General features: G+C 42.7%; 1 protein-coding gene across 5 annotated transcripts; it reads left to right on the forward strand.

Annotated features, from left to right (window-relative positions):
- Positions 1-2,611: 2,611 nt before the first annotated feature.
- Positions 2,612-10,025, forward strand: polr3glb (RNA polymerase III subunit GL b). Of its 5 annotated transcripts, none has more exons than XM_046302418.1 (8): positions 2,612-2,984; positions 6,144-6,305; positions 6,605-6,734; positions 7,107-7,175; positions 7,635-7,691; positions 8,257-8,354; positions 8,582-8,698; positions 9,327-10,025. In XM_046302418.1, exons 2-8 carry the CDS (start codon positions 6,180-6,182, stop codon positions 9,411-9,413), a joined length of 684 nt encoding a protein of 227 aa, XP_046158374.1. In that variant the 5' UTR covers positions 2,612-2,984; positions 6,144-6,179; the 3' UTR covers positions 9,414-10,025. The 5 variants fall into 5 exon arrangements, with proteins under 5 accessions (XP_046158374.1, XP_046158378.1, XP_046158375.1 ...); XM_046302422.1 differs by having other exon boundaries at positions 8,257-8,345; XM_046302419.1 differs by having other exon boundaries at positions 2,612-2,775.
- The last annotated feature ends 11,389 nt before the right edge of the window (positions 10,026-21,414 follow it).

The following is a 21,414-nucleotide window of genomic DNA, read 5'->3' on the forward strand; positions in this document are numbered from 1 at the left end:
GAAATACGTGTACTCCCCCAAATGCATAAAATACTTATTCAGCGACTGTTTCTATTATGGAACCCAGTTGCTATGGCAACTGATTTGCTGGATTCCTACAGAAATGTTCCCACGGTGACACACTCACCGAGGCAAGCATGCTCACAAGTTCACAGACACACGCTGCATGCACGCAGGCACACAGATACAGACAGACAGACAGAGACTGACACACACACACACACACACACACACACACACACACACACACACACACACACACACACACACACACACACACACACACACACACACACACACACACACACACACACACACACACACACACACACACACACACACACACACACACACACACACACACACAATCAAAGTGATGGTGTCCCTATCCACCAATCCCCCAGATGGGAGGGGAATCATCACCAAGTGCTTTGAGATTGTAGTTGGCTTAGGGTGACTTGGCCAAAAGCTTATTTATCCTCCTTAAATAGATACAGTTGAAGTCGGAAGTTTACACACACTTAGGTTGGAGTCATTAAAACTAGTTTTTCAACCACTCCACAAATTTCTTGTTAACAAGCTATAGTTTTGGCAAGTTGGTTAGGACAGCTACTTTGTGCATGACACAAGTAATTTTTCAAACTATTGTTTCTAGACAGATAATTTCACTTATAATTCACTGTATCACAATTCCAGTGGGTCAGAAGTTTACATGCACTAAGTTGACTGTGCCTCAGCTTGGAAAATTCCAGAAAATGACGTCATGGCTTTAGAAGTTTCTGATAGGCTAATCATTTGAATAATTTGGAGGTGTACCTGTGGATATATTTCAAATGCCTACTTTCAGTGCCTCTTTGCTTGACATCATGAGAAAATCAAAAGAAATCAGCCAAGAAATCATCCGAGACAAGTCCGGTTCATCCTTGGGAGCAATTTCCAAATGCCTGAAGGTACCACGTTCATCTGTACAAACAATAGTTGGCAAGTATAAACACCATGGGACCATGCAGCCGTCATACCTCTCAGGAAGGAGACGCGTTCTGTCTCCTAGAGATGAATGTACTTTGGTGCGAAAAGTTCAAATCAATCCCAGAACAACAGCAAAGGACCTTGTGAAGACGCTGGAGGAAACAGGTACAAAGGTATCTATATCCACAGTAAAACGAGTCCTATATCAACATAACCTGAAAGGCCGCTCAGCAAGGAAGAAGCCACTGCTCCAAAACTGTCATAAAACAGCCACACTACGATTTGCAACTGCACATGGGGACAAAGATTGTCCTTTTTGGAGAAATGTCCTCTGGTCTGATGAAACAAAAATGGCCATAAAGGCCATCAAGACCATTGTTATGTTTGGAGGAAAAAGGGGGAGGCTTGCAAGCTGAAAAACACCATCCCAATCGTGAAGCACGGGGGTGGCAGCATTATGTTGTGGGGGTGCTTTGCTGCAGGACGGAATGGTGCACTTCACAAAATAGATGGCATCATGAGGAAAGAAAATTGCGTGGTTTTATTGAAGCAACATCTCAAGACATCAGTCAGGAAGATAAAGCTTGGTCGCAAATGGGTCTTCCAAATGGACAATGACCCCAAAGCATACTTACAAAGTTGTGGCAAAATGGCTTAAGGACAACAAAGTCAAGGTATTGAAGTGGCCATCACAAAGCCCTGACCTCAATCCTATAGAACATGTGTGGGCAGAACTGAAAAAGAGTGTGCGAGCAAGGAGGCCTACAAACCTGACTCAGTTACACCAGCTTTGTCAGGAGGAATGGTACAAAATTCACCCATCTTATTGTGGGAAGGTTATGGAAGGCTACCCAAAACATTTGACCCAAGTTAAACAATTTAAAAGCAATGCTACCAAATACTAATTGAGTGTATGTAAACTTCTGACCCACTGGGAATGTGATGAAAGAAATAAAAGCTGAAATAAATCCTTCACTCTACTATTATTCTGACATTTCACATTCTTAAAATAAAGTGGTGATCCTAACTGACCTAAAACAGGGAATATTTACTAGGATTAAATGTCAGGAATAGTGAAAAACTGAGTTTAAATGTAGCTGGCTAAAGTGTATGTAAACTTCCGACTTCAACTGTAGAAACAAGAACAACGATTAATAATAAACATCACCAGGATATGGTAATATCCAGACCAAGACAAACCACCTTTACAATGTCAGCAAAATTAAGTATTTTGAGCTAATGCATGCCAACCCAGCTCCCACAGCAGGGAACAAATATATCTACTTTATGTTGTATCACACTCACTCCCCTCGGAGTTTCCTACTTGGTGGCTCAAACCTTAATTTTTTATTTTATTTTTTATTTCACCTTCATTTAACCATGTAGGCAAGTTGAGAACAAGTTCTCATTTACAATTGCACCTGACAATGGTCATTAGTCATTAATGGTTATTAGATAACATTTCAGCCATGACATTCAGATAATCGAAATGAATGTATGGTACAGACATATTGATCTCTCAGATGGCAAACAAAAGTGTGACCATCATTTTTGGGGAGACACTGCATCTGGAATGAGGTTCTGGAATGTATTCAACTCCAATACAGCAGGGGGCAGTGTAGCGCAGGGTAGTCGACCCCAAGTCGCTGGAGTTCCGCAAACAACATAGTGTTTGGTAAACAATAACGTAGCCCGCGGATTTGTAAACTAGCTAACGTTAACTTCGATGTTTTAATATTTTTTATATTTAAATATTTGTAGCTCGCAATGGCGCAGAAGGTGGGAGGTCGTGAATAAGTTGATATGGTTAGTTAGTAAGCACGTTGTCTTGGTGACCGATATTTTGTCGTGATAAATCTGACAGCACAAGCTAACGTCGTTATCTAGCTAACTAGATAGTAACGTTAGGCGCTAGTCGTTTTCTAGCAAGTTCTTACTAGCTACAACTGTCATATAGCTACTGTGCAACCAAGTTATCTGAGCAATCAAGTTAGTATCACTGAAATCACTAGAAGGTAAGATGGAACAAGTTAGCAAGCCGCACAAAACTAGATAGGTAACTTGCTGGTAGCTGTTAAAGGGGCAGAATGCGATTAAACAACAACAAAGCAGGGACCCCACCATTCAGAGATGCTTAGGCTATGGGGTCCCTGATGATCTTCTTGGCCTTCCTGCAACACCTGGCGTTGATTTGGTACGCAGCTGGAGGATGGTAGCCTGGTTACCAGAGAGCCCTATTTCTGCCCAAAATCTGTCCACTTAAGCATATCCTTAATTATTAAGCAGATGAGTTTTTGAATGGGGGCGAAATGATAGTGTTGAATTTAGTCCAGATAAATATAAATTGTTATTTTGTTTCGTGAGGCTTGTTTAATCTAATATACATGTTCTAATGCTATGACTGTACTGATAAAAGTGTGATACACTTCCCTGTTGAAATTAGAGCAGGTCTATGCATATTCATGAAGCTAGCATAGCATCTCAAGCTCCAATGAATACTAGTGGTTGATGTCAACACCCTTAATCAAATATATTTTTTAAATGATTCAAATAACAAAATGTATCCACCAATCCAAAGAGTTGACAGCCCACCATTCCACTCTGTGGACAACTAATCCTATTGTTAGGGTGGAGACAAGCATCTCATTATATCCTTATCTGGCTATATTCCATTCCTTTTACTCCGTGTCACATGCAAAAGAAAAGAGTACCAGACTGGTACCCAGACCATCCATGAGACTAAAATGATAGTTTTAACCATGTTTTTAGTTTTTAGTCTATACAGTGTTTGTTTACTATTGCATTGTTTACAAACAATGGAAGTAAAAAAGCTTATAATTTTGATTGAATTGTGATGGGGTATGACAGGAGAACTTCTTCCATATCTTCTTCCATATATTTGGGGAGTCTCCCACGTGCCTTTTTGCAAACACCAAATATGTTTGCACATTTTTTTCATTAAGCATTGGATTTTTCCTGGCCACTCTTCTGTAAAGCCCAGCTCTGTAGAGTGTACAGCTTAAAGTGTTCCTATGGACAGATACTCCAATCTCCGCTGTGAAGCTTTGCAGTACCTTCAGGGTTATCTTTGGTCTCTTAGTTGCCTCTCATTAACGCCCTCCTTGCCTGGTCCGTGAGTTTTGGTGGGCGGACTTCTCTTGGCAGGTTTGTTGTGGTGCCATGTTTTTTCCATTTTTTTATAATGGATTTAATGGTGCTCTGTGGGATGTTCAAAGTTTCAGATATTTTTTATAACCCAACCGATCTGTACTTCTCCACAACTTTGTCCCTGACCTGTTTGGAGAGCTCCTTGGTCTTCATCGTGCCACTTGGTTGTGTCCCTTGCTTAGGGGTGGAACGGTTGTTAAGACAGTAACAGCTTACAGATGATAGGCAATTAAGGTTACAGTTATGAAAACTTAAGGCACTAAAGAGGCCTTTCTACTGACTCTGAAAAACACCAAAAGAAAGATGCCCAGGGTCCCTGCTAGTCTGCGTGAATGTGCCTTAGACATGCTGCAAGGAGGCATGAGGAGTCCATACGGTGAGACCCTGAAGACAGCGCTACAGGGAGACAGGATGGACAGCTGATCGTCCTCGCAGTGGCAGACCACATGTAACAACACCTGCACAGGATCAGTACATCCAAACATCACACCTGAGGACAGGTACAGGATTGCAACAACGACTGCCCGAGTTACACCAGGAATGCACAAGCCCTCAATCAGTGCTCAGACTTTTCGCAATAGACTGCGAGAGGCTGGACTGAGGGCTTGTAGGCCTGTTGTAAGGCAGGTCCTCACCAGACATCACTGGCAACAGCGTCGCCTATGGGCACAAACCCACCGTCGCTGGACCAGACAGGACTGTCAAAAAGTGCTCTTCACTGACGAGTCGCGGTTTTGTCTCACCAGGGGTGATGGTCGGATTCGAGTTTATCGTCAAAGGAATGAGCGTTACACCGAGGCCTGTACTCTGGAGCGGGATTGGTTTGGAGGTGGAGGGTCCGTCATGGTCTGGGGCGGTGTGTCACAGCATCATCGGACTGAGCTTGTTGTCATTGCAGGTAATCTCAATGCTGTGCATTACAGGGAAGACATCCCCCTCCCTCATGTGGTACCCTTCCTGCAGGCTCATCCTGACATGATCCTCCAGCCTGACACCAGCCATACTGCTCGTTCTGTGAGTGATTTCCTGCAAGACAGGAATGTCAGTGTTGTGCCATGGCCAGCGAAGAGCCCAGATCTCAATCCCATTGAGCACTTCTGGGACCTGTTGGATCGGAGGGCCATGCCCCCCAGAATTGTCCGGGAACTTGCAGGTGCCATGGTGGTAGAGTGGGGTAACATCTCACAGCAAGAATTGGCAAATCTGGTGCAGTCCATTAGGAGGAGATGCACTGCAGTACTTAATGAAGCTGGTGACCACACCAGATACTGACTGTTACTTTTGATTTTGACTCCCCCTTTGTTCAGGGACACTTAATTCCATTTCTGTTAGTCACATGTCTGTGGAACTTGTTCAGTTTATGTCTCAGTTGTTGAATCTTATGTTCATACAAATATTTACATGTTAAGTTTGATGAAAATAAACGCAGTTGACAGTGAGAGGACGTTTCGACAGTTTACAACAAAATAGGAAAAATGCCAAGGAGGGTTAATACTTTTGCAACGCACTGGCCAGGATAGAAAATAAGCTTATATACAGTTGAAGTCGGAAGTTTACATACCCCTTAGCCAAATACATTTTTTTTTCACATTTCCTGACGTTTAATCCGGGTAAAACTTCCTAGTCTTAGGTCAGTTAGGATCACCACTTTATCTTAAGAATGTGAAATGTCAGAATAATAGTAGAGATAATGATTTATTCATGTAATCTTCTGACCCACTGGAATTGTGATGCAATGAATTAAAAGTGAAATAATATGTCTGTAAACAATTGTTGGAAAAATGGCTTGTGTCATGCATGAAGTAGATGTCCTAACCGACTTGCCAAAACTATAGTTTGTTAACAAGAAATTGTGGAGTGGTTAAAAATGAGTTTTAATGATATACAACCTAAGTGTATGTAAATGTCCGACTTCAACTGTAGCTTTACACAGATAGTTTGGGAAAATAGAAGTGCTATTACTCAGTACTCTTTTAGTGCCCATTGCATTCTTCCTCCCTTGACAGATTTACCTGTGAACCCCCCCGCTGTGTGCTCGCTCCATGGCTGGCCTGGGCCGCGGCAGAGGTCGCGGCAAGGGGTACATGAGCTTCAGTATCGAGGCAGTCGGGATTGGGAAAGGGGAGAACCTGCCGCCTTCAATTCTCCAGCCTACACCTCTGTTCCCTGTGAGTAAAGGGTGATGTGACTGACCCTGTAGCTGTCATCTTTTCATTTTGGATGCACCTCATTGTTGTCAAATATTGGCTTTATTTAGAGGCTATTCTCAGTCTTTTCTCCTGATTTTTCTATTTGTCTAAGCAACATCCAGGGCTGACATTTTTTGTTTAAATGTATTGAGACAGTAAGATATGTGTTTGGTTGGGAGCAAATAAGAGCATGCTATTTTGGGAAAGCATGCATTGAGCCTTTTGTTGTCGTTTTAAGGACTAGCCTAATATGTATGATGTTTTTTGTGCACATGTAGCCCATGGAACACAAGCCTGTCCCCTTGGTGATGGGAGAGGAAGCAGAGTACATGTTGGCACTGAAGCAGGAGTTCAGGGGAAACATGAAGACCCTACCATTTTATGTCCGCCAAGCCGTCTCCAAGAAAGGTACCTAAGCCTGGGAACACACCATCTCTGTGTGTTAGCGATGAAAAGAGTCATTACAGACATCCAAACGTAGCAGAAATTAGACAGTCAATGTCTTGTCACTGTCAGCAGCTCCCAATGGTGTTATTTTATTAAATTGATACAAGATTTTAGGTGATACAAGGTTTGGCTGACATTACTTAAATCAGGGGTGGAAATATTTTTCAATTATTCAATCAAGCAATTATGCAATCAAGTAATTATGCTTCGATAAGAACATTTGGGAGCAGCAAATGAGGTAGACATGATAATACACAGAGGCTTTATTTTCAAATACATGTTTGTTCTTGTACCATGTTTAAGAAATGAATGAGCTTCTTGTCTGACTTCCAGATGTGGAGCGGTATTCTGATAAATATCAGAACAGTGAGCCGTCAGACAACACCATTGAGTGGAATCCAGGTGGGTCAGCTGCATCATACCTCCAGTTCAAAAAATGTAACTGAAAGGAGATAGAGACTATGGAACATGTATTAGAAGGATTGCATTGTACGATCTGATTACCAGCATAACACTGTTAAACAGGGATTAATAGAATCAATGATCTAATCCTGAAGCAGTATGAAATCACTCGCTACGCCGCCCCAGAGATGTCAGCCACAATGGAGTGTGAACGGTCCTGATTGAAACTGTCAGGTGACCCAAAGTGTTTCAAATGGGAGAAATTGAGCTGTCGCTCACAATTTGGGTCCGCTGAATAGAGGCTGATTGGGAAAACAATTTGAGGTTTTAGTCCCTCAGCTTTACCGGATGTGAACCAACATTCCATCATTTTGACAAGGTCATTGCTGTGTAAAAACATTATTGTAGAACCTGTGTCTGCTGATTGATTATGTTTGATTTTTGTCTTTTTAACGCCAGACTGGAAAAGGCTACCAAAAGAGCTTCGAATCCGTGTCAAGAAGCCCCTAAAAGAGAGTAAGTGGATGATACAGTGTTGTTTTATACCTCACATTGACTGACTGGACATTTTTGTGAGTGATACAGATTCACTATGAAAGCTCACCCACCACCATGTGATCACAGAAGGCTATTGCAAAAAGAAAAATCCATTCATTTTGCAGTTCTGTTTAGTTTGCTTCCTGCAGGACTTGATGACATGTACGTTGCTGGCGAAAGACCTGTCTCTTTCAGAGCATATTACGACCACATTATTTTTTTCCCTTCCTATTTCCTGGGAGGAGTGCTGAAGAGAGAGGTGTCTTCAGAAGAATATTGTGTCTGACTGCTTGTGTCTTCCTAGAGACATGAATGCATCAATTTGCCCTTCTGCTTTGAACAGAAGGATAAGATAAAATCACTACTGGTTACTGACAATGACAATATTGCCTGACTTATACATAAATGATCTGCCATTTTCTATTATGAGATAAATATAGCTTTTGATTGAATGGCCTTTTAAATGAAAGGAGAGGAAGGGGAATAGATAGAGGGAGTTGGTTTTCACTAATGATTGGCTTTTGCCCCTTTTCGTCTGTTACAGACACCTCTCTTAGTGTGGATACACCAGTGGACCCCAAACCCAGCAAAAAGACCCGGGTGGACAAAGAGGAGATCATCCATAAACTAGAGGTGGGAATAGTAGGTACTCAGCCAGTACATCAGACATTAACTCCATAGTCTGTATTCTATTGACCTCTTCACCACATCTATAGGCATGTAACACAACTCAACCTCGGCACACTAGATGAGGGAAATGGTTCTTGCTGTTAAACCTCAAACTTAATGTAAGCCTGGTGGTGTAGTATTTTACTATCAATGTTCTTTTTCTTTTAGTTTATTTTGTATTCATTTGTGTCATATTTCAGACATTGGAGAAAAAAGAGGAGGAAGTGACCTCAGATGAAGAGGAAGGGGAGAAGAAGAAGCAGGAGGAAGAGCAGCAAGATGGGGAGGAGGAGTATGATGAAGAAGAGTTTGAAGAGGTAAGCATCTGTAGCCAATGTTAAATGGCTAGCTAGTAAGCGGTGCTTAATTTTTTTAGTTTAATTGTTTTTTTTACTAGGCAAGTCAGTTAAGAACAAATTCTTATTTTCAATGACGGCCTAGGAAAAGTGGGTTAACTGCCTGTTCAGGGGCAGAACAACAGATGTGTACCTTGTCAGCTCGGGGATTCGAACTTGCAACCTTTCGATTACTAGTCCAACGCTCTAACCACTAGGCTACTCTGCCGGTGTGCGCTAGTAATGTTCAATCGGTGATGTCACCCACTCTGAGACCTGAAGTAGTTGTTTCCATTGCTCCGCATTGACAGGTAACGATGCTTCCTGGGTGACAGTTGTCGTTTCGTTCAGGTTAGGGAAAGGAGAGGGACGGATGCCAAACTGTTACACATCCAAGCTCTTTCTTACTTTTTTCATCAGGGTTCATGCCCCACACAACCTCAGTGAGATAATATCACTTTGACTTGAATCCTTACTAGAGACAATTTCCCTCATACATATTCCATTGACACCAATGCATGATTTAACAGAAAGTGAGCAAACACAGTTCACAAGGTTGGAATGAGCTCATACGTATAATTTTTTTCCCACTCTGATTGTGTTCCCACAGGAGACAGACTATATCATGTCGTACTTTGACAATGGAGAGGAGTTCGGAGGGGACAGTGATGAGAACATGGATGAGGCCATTTACTGATACTTTGAAAAACAACAACAACAGAGCACTGTGCATGCCTAGGACCCAAGAGTCCTGGGAAAATATATGTGACACTCCAGAACTGAGAGAGACTCCAAAGCTGAAAGGATGTGCTGTTGTTCTTTGGTCCATCTTGTATACATGGCCTGAAATGATCTTAACTTGACACATGAATCTTCAAAATAACCCAGGATTCAGTCAGTTCCTGACTTAAAAAAATAATCTCAAATTGAGAAGCAGGTTGCACAGTTCAAACCTGCAATAGTTTTAAATGGCTCTTAAGTGTGGTGGTGTTATGGAGAGAGAAGTATGTCATTCTTCTTAAGCCGACATCTTTTCTCCTGACACCAATTATAGTATCATTTCTTAGAGGGTTTTTATCCAATTTTAGAAATGTTAAAGAACTTTGAAGATATAAAATGTCTAATACACCAATTTTAATGTTATGCTGTTGTTTTATGTAGTTTATATGTAGTTCTAAAAAGTTATGTTTTGTAAAACTTTTATATTCATGTAATATGTAATATCCAATGTTCTCTGTTAGGTTTGTTATGAAAGAGGATTTTACTTCACTTGAAATTCTGAAAGAATAAATGGCAGCTAATTTGTAAACCAGGCGGTTTTATTTTCTACGCTACACAAACTGTTTTCCTACTAGAAGCTGTACTAGTTCACCAGATGTCGCATGATAATACTTATTTCACACCAATAGGTGGCGTAGTGCTGAATGTTGAAGTTATCAGCAATACACCATGCTTGGTCAATACACATACACTGCTCAAAAAAATAAAAGGAACACTAAAATAACACATCCTAGATCTGAACGAATGAAATATTCTTATTAAATACTTTTTTCTTAACATAGTTGAATGTGCTGACAACAATATCACACAAATTATCAATGGAAATCAAATTTATCAACCCATGGAGGTCTGGATTTGGAGTCACACTCACAATTAAAGTGGAAAACCACACTACAGACTGATCCAAATTTGATGTAATGTCCTTAAAACAAGTCAAAATGAGGCTCAGTAGTGTGTGTGGCCTCCACGTGCCTGTATGACCTCCCTAGAACACCTGTGCATGCTCCTGATGAGGTGGCAGATGGTCTCCTGAGGGATCTCCTCCCAGACCTGGACTAAAGCATCCGCCAACTCCTGGACAGTCTGGTGCAACGTGGCATTGGTGGTTGGAGCGAGACATGATGTCCCAGATGTGCTCAATTGGATTCAGGTCTGGGGAACGGGCGGGCCAGTCCATAGCATCAATGCCTTCCTCTTGCAGGAACTGCTGACACTCCAGCCACATGAGGTCTAGCATTGTCTTGCATTAGGAGGAACCCAGGGCCAACCGCACCAGCATATGGTCTCGCAAGGGGTCTGAGGATCTCATCTCGGTACCTAATGGCAGTCAGGCTACCTCTGGCGAGCACATGGAGGGCTTTACATTTACATTTAAGTCATTTAGCAGCCCCCCTATCCTAGTGTCTCCGGAAGGTGGTGATGCCACCCCACACCATGACTGACCCACCGCCAAACCGGTCATGCTGGAGGATGTTGTAGGCAGCAGAACGTTCTCCACAGCGTCTCCAGACTCTGTCATGTCTGTCACGTGCTCAGTGTGAACCTGCTTTCATCTGTGAAGAGCACAGGGCGCAAGTGGCGAATTTGCCAATCTTGGTGTTCTCTGGCAAAAGCCAAACGTCCTGCATGGTGTTGGGCTGTAAGCACAACCCCCACATGTGGACGTCGGTCCCTCATACCACCCTCACGGAGTCTGTTTCTGACCGTTTGAGCAGACACATGCACATTTGTGGCAGTGCTCCTCCTTGCACAAAGGCGGAGGTAGTGGTCCTGCTGCTGGGTTGTTGCCCTCCTACGGCCTCCTCCAAGTCTCCTGATGTACTGGCCTGTCTCCTGGTAGCGCCTCCATGCTCTGGACACTACGCTGACAGACACAGCAAACCTTCTTGCCACAGCTCGCATTGATGTGCCATCCTGGATGAGCTGCACTACCTGAGCCACTTGTGTGGGTTTTAGTCTCCGTCTCATGCTACCACTAGAGTGAAAGCACCGCCAGCATTCAAAAGTGACCAAAACATCAGCCAGGAAGCAAAGGAACTGAGAAGTGGTCTGTGGTCACCACCTGCAGAGCTACTCCTTTTTTGGGGGTGTCTTGCTAATTGCCTATAATTTCCACCTGTTGTCTATTCCATTTGCACAACAGCATGTGAAATTTATTGTCAATCAGTGTTGCTTCCTAAGTGGGCAGTTTGATTTCACAGAAGTGTGATTGACTTGGAGTTACATTGTGTTGTTTAAGTGTTCCCTTTATTTTTTTGAGCAGTGTATTTACATAACAACTGATATTTTCTGACCTTCATTTTCTTATTTTCTGACCGCTATTTGCTGACCTGTAATCAAAGCTGACGAGAATCAAAGCTTGTATATGTACAGTAAGCACATTCTCTGTCCTGAGTCTCTCTCTGCAGGGTGATGCACTAAAAGTTAGAAGCATTAGGCTATAAATGCTCAAAAAGGGTGCATTTTATTAATTCAATACAATGTAGTTTAGAAGGCATGTGGAAGTGAAGAGGACACACACACACACATTGCTAAGGTTTGCACTGACCCAGCAGTTTCTAAGGGTTTCACTTTAAAGCCACAGCTATCCTTACTGTAAGTGTAATGTAGTTATACACTCACCGGACCGTTTATTAGGTACACCCATCTAGTACCGGGCAGACCCCCCTATGTCTAAAGAATAGCCTGAATTCTTTGGGGCATTCTACAAGGTGTCAGAAACGCAGTTGCTACAGATTGGACGGTGGTACATTCATGCTGGGAACAGGCTTGTTCCATCTCATCCCAAAGATGCTCTATTGGATTGACAATGGGGACTGTGCAGGCCACTCAAGTAAACTGAACTCGCTGTCATGTTCCAGCAGATGTTTTACCACTCCTCAATTGTCCAGTGTTGGTGATCGCGTGTCCACTGGAACCGCTTCTTGTTTTTAGCTGTGGAACCCCGTGTGGTCGTCTGCTGCAATAGCCCATCCATGACAAGGATCGACGAGTTGTGCGTTTCGAGATGCCGTTCTGCACACCACTGTTGTACTGTGCCGTTATTTGTCTGTGGCATGCCTGTTAGCTTGCATGATTCTTGCCATTCTCCTCCGACCTTTTTCATCAACAAGCTGTTTTCGTCCACAGGACTGCTGCTGACCTGATGTTTTTTGTTTGTTGTACCATTCTCGGTAAACCTTAGACACTGCCGTGCGTGAAAAGTCCAGGAGGATGGCTGTTTTCAGAGATAATGGGTCCGGCATGCCTTCCGCCAACAATCATGCCACGTTGAAAGTCGCTAAGGTCACTTGTTTTGCCCATCCTAATGTTCAATCGAACAGTAACTGAATGCCTCAATGCCTGTGTGCCTGCTTATATAACAGGCCACGGCCACTTGACTCACTGTCTGTAGGAGCAATCCATTTTCATGAATGGGGTGGTCTACCTAATAAACTGTCCAGTGAGTGTATATCTTAGCATCTACTTTGTAAGTCTATCTTAAGCTTTATTGGTCTGGGTGGCTATACTTGGAGTTTGGGGTAGATACGGCTTTGCTGTGCTACTGTTAGTTGGTTTGTATATAATTTCATGGGGGCGTGGAAATGTTGTACTTCTGAGGTTGGTTGCATCTGTGGCTTTTTGTTGTGTAAATACTTAGTATGGAGTCTCCCTGCTGTAGAAAAGCCTGAGGTACGTTGTCGTCTCTGTGCAGTAAATCTCTCTCTCTCACACACACACACACACACACACACACACACACACACACACACACACACACACACACACACACACACACACACACACACACACACACACACACACACACACACACACACACACACACACACACACACACACACACACACACTAAACAAAACTAGAATTAAAAACAGGTTCAGCCCCAGGTTCAGCCCCTGGTTCGACAGTGATCTTGCAGAGTTACTCCACCTCAAGAATTGCATATGGCGAAAGGCTTGGCACATACATACTCAGACTGACTGGCTCTCGTTCAGGCAAATGAGAAATAAGTGCACTCAGGCTATCCGGGACCCAAAATCTGAAAATCTGCTGTCTCAGCCACTGCCTGTCACCAAGGGCGTACCCCAAGGCTCAATCCTAGGCCCCAAGCTCTTCTCAACAATAACATAGTTCAGGGCCTCCCGGGTGGCACAGTGGTTAAGGGCGCTGTGCTATCAGAGACCCTGGCTTCGCGCCCAGGCTCTGTCGTAAGCCGGCCGCGACCGGGAGGTCCGTTGGGCGACGCACAATTGGCCTAGCGTCGTCCGGGTTAGGGAGGGCTTGGTCGGTAGGGATGTCCTTGTCTCATCGCACACCAGCGACTCCTGTGGCAGGCCGGGCACAGTGTGCGCTAGCCAAGGTTGCCAGGTGCACGGTGTTTCCTCCGACACATTGGTGCGTCTGGCTTCCGGGTTGGAGAGAAAAAGGGGTAAAAAACAAAAACAAAAAAAACAATAACATAGTTCAGGCAGTAGGAAGCTCTCACATCCATTTATATGCAGATGATAGTCAGCTGGCCCCTCCTTGGATTTTGTGTTAAATGCGCTACAACAAGATTTCTCTACCCTTAACCTTGTACTGAACACCTCCAAAACAAAATTCATGTGGTTTGGTAAGAAGAATGCCCCTCTCCCCACAGGTGTGAATGCTACCTCTGAGTATTCAGAGCTTGAGGTAGTCACCTCATACAAGTACTTGGGAGTATGGCTAGACTGTACACTGTCCTTCTCTCAGCACATATCGAAGCTGCAGGCTAAAGTTAAATCTAGACTTGGTTTCCTCTATCGTGATCGCTCTTCTTTCACCTCAGCTGCCAAACTAACCCTGATCCAGATGACCATCCTACCCATGCTAGATTACGGAGACATAATTTATAGATCGGCAGGTAAGGGTGCTCTCTAGCGGCGAGATGTTCTTTTCCATTCGGCCATCAGATTTGCCACCAATGTTCTCATAGGACACATCACTGCACTCTATACTCCTCTGTAAACTGGCCATCTCTGTATACCCGTCGCAAGACCCACTGGTTGATGCTTATTTATAAAACCCTCTTAGGCCTCACTCCCCCCTATCTGAGATATCTACTGCAGCCCTCATCCTCCATATACAACACCCATTCTGCCAGTCACATTCTGTTAAAGGTCCCCAAAGCACACACATCCCTGGGTCATTCGTCTTTTCAGTTCGCTGCAGCTAGCGACTGGAACGAGCTGCAAACAAACACTCAAACTGGACAGTTTTATCTCAATCTCTTAATTCAAAAACTCAGTCATGGACACTCTTAATTACAGTTGTGGCTACTTTGCATGATGTATTGTTGTCTCTACCTTCTTGCCCTTTGTGCTGTTGTCTGTGCCCAATAATATTTGTACCATGTTTTGTGCTGCTACCATGTTGTGCTGCTACCATGTTGTTGTCATGTTGTGTTGCTACCATGCTGTGTTGTCATATGTTGCTGCCTTGACATGTTGTTGTCTTAGGTCTCTCTTTATGTAGTGTTGTGTTGTCTCTCTTGTCGTGATGTATGTTTTGTCCTATATTTATATAGTTTTTATTTTTAACATTTTTAATCCCAGATCCCGTCCCCGCAGGAGGCCTTTTGCCTTTTGGTAGGCCGTCATTGTAAATAAGAATTTGTTCTTAACTGACTTGCCTAGTTAAATAAAGGTTAAATAAAAAATAAACACACATAAAAATGATTCTGTGTACTGTGCTCAGCTTTCTAAAAGTCAAATGTCTGTTTTCCGACTGGTTACTGCACTCTATCTTAAGCTTTGGACAGTGATGAACTTGCTTCACTATGCCTGAACAGAGGCTCAATGTGCAGTAAGAGTATTATTCCTCTTTCATGACTCCAAATTTGTCAGCATAATAACATTTGAGGTTTTATGCCTTCGCTGTAAATCTACCGGACCTTGGACATCATCCATGTGGCAGTGGTTAAGGCAGGGCCTCGTCTCCCTATTTGACCTTTACTGTTACACGGCAGGACCAGGTGGTGGGCTCTTCCAGTAGCTTCCTGCCACTGTGCTCAACAAACATCTGCGATCTGTCTCTATCAATGCCACCTGACTCTCTCATGGCATGCTATTTTATAATCATTTCAGGTACTCCTCTATGAATAGTGTGCATCACTGTACAGGCCTTCTTTCTAATGTGTTCATTTCACAACCGATAATGTTCATATCAAGTTTGTTACACAGAAGCTTTAGGTCCCCTGTCTCCTGCTCAGTGCAAATACCAAGGCATTGAAATAAGAAAGGTATTGCAATGGCATTTGCATGACATTACAGTGGCATAATTTCTTTATCAAGTGTGATGTATTATGATTATTCAAGTGAAATGTTTTGTGTCTAGGGTGCAACTCTAGAATGTTGAGCCCAGGCAAGGTGTAATCTAATCTGCTGTTGAATGTCTCACTCACCCAATCCTGCCTAGCCCATAGAGGGGCAAAATGATGATGTGTGGCGACTGTGCTGCCTGTCCTCCAAGGAGCTGGGACTAATATAATCCTTCTCTACAGGAGTACTCATTCAGGAGCACAAATCAATATGATTGTGACCTAGGGAGCTGTCTATCCAATGAAAGATAATTGAGAGTTGTGTTGGTGGATTCCCATCTGAGAAAAGGATATGTAATCAGTCTCTTTATCTATCGACCCGTTTGAGATTTGGGTCGTGCCATGTGGCCTTTAGCATGTGTCTAGTATTTTATGATTCAGGCTTTTGCATTCTGACAGGAGCTACTTGGTAAATGACAGTCATGATACCCTATTCAAAGAGGCCTTTGTCCTGCAGACTGCTTCCTCAAAGGGGTTTGGGACATGTTGTAACCTACTTGACTGGGTTCAAGGAGTCAGCACTCTGCAGCAACTGTGCAATCACTCTGCCAAGGGAGTGGGTTCTGAGAAAGGACTGTTGCTTTGATGTGAAGGCCGCTTCTGATGAAAGTGCTATTGTAACAGCACAATGCCATTCAGACAGGGGTCTTCAGATCAAGTTATGGCTTGAATGGGTCTACATCGCTAACAACTGAGGGAGGGCTATTTGATAAACCTTACAAAAAAACATTCCAAGTACCAAGTAGGTCAACAGAAATGGAGAGCACGATGAGTGTGAAGTAAAACATCCCAAATTATGGTTACAGCAACCCCTGTTGTCAAAGCTACTTACTTCTGAGAGGTCTGCCTGGAATAGATAGTCTGTAGAATTCATTCCAAGAAACCAAGCTGAGGCTAAGTATTGTGGCAGAGTACTCACTGCCACTGAACATGGGCTGAAACCAGAGCTGATGAGAGGGTCCAGGGAAGAGGGGGGATAAAAAGGTTACTGTATAAATGCATTTGGGGGGGTTAACAGTACCCTTGACTTTTATGCACTTATCAGTACTTTCCAGAAGCCATTTCAAAGGTTCTCTGTGGCTCTTCCTGGAAAGTGAACAGACATTTTACTCAATCATTCTCATATTTTTTAAACCTGACCATAGTATCATCATGAGTCAAGTCAAACTAGATGATAGGTGATGCCTAGTCCATTTAACATATTTCATGGCTAGCATCATCATTTTTAGAAACGAAGCAAATGTTTCTTTACTAAGAAAAAAGGCACTACAACTTTTTTTTAAAGCTGATAACAATAGACGGATGGGTTTGACAACGTCCCGACAAAAGTTGCGCTCAACCCTGAGACAAAAGGCTTTGTGTTGTCATTTTCGTAGGTCAGATAGCTAGCAACAACGACTAGAAGCTGCTGTCCAGTGAATGTAGATGGCTTGTTTCAGTTAGTTGTATTTTCTTCTTGATACCATCTCTGGTTTGACATGTTTTGACGCTTGTCACGTCTATGCTAATATGGCTAGGGTTCGCTAGCTAACTAACAACTGTAACAATGTATTTGAAAAACAAACGTGCTTTATTGGGCAAATGTATTTTTGTTTTTAACCTCTCTGGGATATGTGGGACGCTAGCCTAGAAAAATCTAACTTTCATGAAATCACACATGTAAGATAGCAAATTAAAGCTACACTTGTTGTGAATCCAGCCAACATGTCTGATTTCAAAAAGGCTTTTAGGCGAAAGCAAACGATGCTATTATCTGAGGATAGCACCTCTGTAAATAAAGAGAGAAAAGCATATTTCAACCCTTCAAGAGTGACACAAAATGCAGAAATAAAAATATAATTCATGCCTTACCTTTGATGAGCTTCTTTTGTTGGCACTCCAATATGTCCCATAAACATCACAAATGGTCCTTTTGTTCGATTAATTCGGTTGATATATATCCAAAATGGCCATTTATTTGGCGTGTTTGATCCAGAAAAACACTGGTTCCAACTTGCACATCGTGACTACAAAATATCTCAAAAGTTACCTGTAAACTTTGCCAAAACATTTCAAACTACTTTGTAATACAATTTGAGGTATTGTTAACGTAAATAATCTATAAAATTGAAGACAGGATCATCTGTGTTCAATACAGGAGGAAAACAAAGTGTAGCTAGCTTTCTGGTCATGTGCCTCTATCTAACAGTACACTTGAAGTGACCCTTGTTCTGAACAGGGCTACTTCTTCATTACACAAAGGAAAAACCTCAACCAATTTCTAAAGACTGGTGACATCCAGTGGAAGCTGTAGGAACTGCAAGAAGGTCCCTTAGAAATCTGGATTCCGAATGAAAACTCATTGAAAAGAGAGTGACCTCAAATATAAAAACTGAATGGTTAGTCCTCGGGGTTTCGCCTGCTAAATAAGTTCTGTTATACTCACAGACATGATTCAAACAGTTTTAGAAACTTCAGAGTAGTTTCTATCCAAATCTACTAATAATATGCATATCTTATCTTCTGGGGATGAGTAGCAGGCAGTTGAATTTGGGCATGCATTTCATCCGGATGTGAAAATACTGCACCCTGTCACCAAGAAGTTAGCAATGTGTTAACTATATTTTGTCTGCAAATGTTTATTATCAAAATAAAGAAATTCGCACACTCCATGTGTAATCTCCCAGCAATTTAATGGGTATTTACCAACATTTCGGCATCACTGTGCCTTTAATCTTGCCACTTGGATCCCTTTAGCGGGATCATTTTCATCTAGATCCGGTGAATTGCAGAGCGCCAAATTCAAATTAAATTACTAAAAATATTTAATTTTCATGAAATCACAAGTACTATACACTAAAACACAATTTAACGTGTTGTTAATCCAGCCGGCGTGTCAGATTTCAAAAAGCCTTTACGGTGAAAGCAAACTATGCGATTATGTGAGGACAGCTCTCAGCTGACAAAACATTACAAACAGCTTGCAGCAAAGTAGATTGGTCAAGAAAGTCAGAAAAGCAATGAAATGAATCACTTACCTTTGATGATCTTCGTATGTTTGCACTCACGAGACTTCCAGTTACACAATAAATGTTTGTTTTGTTCGATAAAGATTCTCTTTATATCCAAAAACCTCCATTTGGTTGGCACGTTTTGTTCAGCAATCCACAGGCTTGTGCTGTCACGACGGGCAGACGAAAATTCCAAATAGTATCCGTAAAGTTCGTAGAAACATGTCAAACGTTTGTTTATAATCAACCCTCAGATTGTTTTTACAATAAATAATAATATTTCAACCGGACGGTAGCCTTTTCAATAGAAGAGAGAAAGAAAAGGTCTCGCTCCTGGCGCGCGCGCATGCACAAATCTGAGGACATCTGGCTATCCACTGACGCGAAGGCAATCATTTTCACTTATTTTTCAGAATAAAAGCCTGAAACTATGTCTAAAGACTGTTCACACCTTGTGGAAGCCATAGGGAAAGGAATCTGGTTGATATCCCTTTAAATGGAGGATAGGCTTGCAATGGAAAAGAGTAGTTTCAGAAAAACAGCACTTCCTGGATGGACTTTTCTCAGGTTTTCGCCTGCCATATCAGTTCTGTTATACTCACAGACAATATTCTGACAGTTTTGGAAACTTTAGAGTGTGTTCTATCCTAATCCGCCAATTATATGCATATTCTAGCATCTGGGCCTGAGAAATAGGCAGTTTACTTTAGGAACGTTTTTCATCCAAACATCAAAATACTGCCCCCTAGCCTAAAGAGGTGGGTATTTGCTGGGAGATTACACATGGATTGTGCAACTTTCTTTATTTTGATAGTTTATAGTTTATTCACCGTTAGTCATCACCTGCACACTAACTATTATTCTGGGTGTGCGGCAGCTCATGTTTTTTTACCTGCAAATGTTTATTAACTATATGTAATATGTTAACTATGTTAACTATATGTCATTTCCGGTCACAATTTGCAGACTTGTTTACGTGCTGCTGTGCGTTTTGTTGCCAACCTTACTTTGCTACCTGACAACTTTGCAGTTTTTACTTTTTAATTATCGTTTATATTTTTTGTTTTTCCCTCACTCAACTTTTTTTCATTCAACTTTTTCACTACGGACGTTTTATCTGGACATGGTTCGTCAGGACTTCCAACAGCCGAAGCTAAGTAGTAACATTAACATGATGCCTTCTAATTGCAGTCGCTGTACTCATAATATACTGGAGAATGATCGCCCTACAGCGAGGATAGCTGTGCTGCAAGCCCAGCTTCAGACGCAATCGTTAGGCAAGGGTAATTTCAGTGTAGGAAAGGATGAAACAGCGTCTGTGCCACCAGTAAGTACAGATAGTAACGTTAGTATAAATCCCCTCGCACGGTCCCCGCAGCCGGACAACTTTCTCATTGCTTCTGGAGGGAAATGCTGTAGGAATGCTCAACCGGTGTCGCTCATTCAGCCGACAGAAACTTTCAACCGGTTATCCCCATTAAGCAGCGAGTCAGAGTCAGAGGCCGAGCCTTCTCTGGTCTCTACTCCTCCCGTTATGAGGTCTGAGACACCGAAGGCTCCCACCATTAGCTCTGACAAATTGAAAACCATAGTCATTGGCGACTCCATTACCCGCAGTATTAGACTTAAAACGAATCATCCAGCAATCATACACTGTTTACCAGGGGGCAGGGCTACCAATGTTAAGGCTAATCTGAAGATGGTGCTGGATAAAGCTAAAACTGGGGAGTGTAGAGAGTATAGAGATATTGTTATCCACGTCGGCACCAACGATGTTAGGATGAAACAGTCAGAGGTCACCAAGCACAACATAATTTCAGCGTGTAAATCAGCTAGAAAGATGTGTCGGCATTGATTAATTGTCCCTCCTCCCAGTTAGGAAATGCAAATAGTCTGGGTAGCCATTTGATTAGCTGTTCATGAATCTTATGGCTTGTGGGTAGAAGCTGTTAAGACGTCTTTTGAACCTAGACTTGGCGCTCCTGTACCGCTTGCCATGCGGTAGCAGAGAGAACAGTCTATGACTTGGGTAACTGGAGTCTTTTAAAATTTTTAGGTCCTTCCTCTGTCACACGCCTGGTATAGAGGTCCTAGATGGCAGGAATCTTGGCCTCAGTGATGTACTGGGCCATATGCACTACCTTCTGTAGCAGTGGCAGTTGCCATACCAGGCAGTAATGCAACCAGTCAGGATGTTCTTGATGGTGCAGCTATAGAACCTTTTGAGTATCTGAGGACCCATGGCCAAATCATGTTCAGTCTCCTGAAGGGGAATAGGCATTGTCGTACCCTCTTCACGACTGTCTTGGTGTGTTTGGACCATGATAGTTTGTTGGTGATGTGGACACCAAGGAACTTGACACTCTCAACCTTCTCCACTACAGCCCCGTCAATGAGAATGGGGGCATGCTCGGTCCTCCTTTTCCTGTAGTCCACAATCATCTCCTTTGTCTTGATCACATTGAGGGAGAGGTTGTTGTCCTGGCACAACACAGCCAGGTCTCTGACCTCCTCCCTATTGGCTGTCTCATCATTGTCAGTGATCAGGCCTATCACTGTTGTGTCATCTGCAAACTTAATGATTGTAT

Source organism: Oncorhynchus gorbuscha, linkage group LG15 (genome assembly GCF_021184085.1).
Source record: "Oncorhynchus gorbuscha isolate QuinsamMale2020 ecotype Even-year linkage group LG15, OgorEven_v1.0, whole genome shotgun sequence".
In the NCBI taxonomy this organism is placed as follows: domain Eukaryota; kingdom Metazoa; phylum Chordata; class Actinopteri; order Salmoniformes; family Salmonidae; genus Oncorhynchus; species Oncorhynchus gorbuscha.

Coding starts and splice junctions, on each gene's coding strand:
- polr3glb (XM_046302418.1), top strand. CDS start 6,180: ATGGCTGGCCTGGGCCGCGGCAGAGGTCGCGGCAAGGGGTACATGAGC. Junction 6,306..6,604: donor AGCCTACACCTCTGTTCCCT/GTGAGTAAAGGG, acceptor GTGCACATGTAG/CCCATGGAACACAAGCCTGT. Junction 6,735..7,106: donor CCAAGCCGTCTCCAAGAAAG/GTACCTAAGCCT, acceptor TCTGACTTCCAG/ATGTGGAGCGGTATTCTGAT.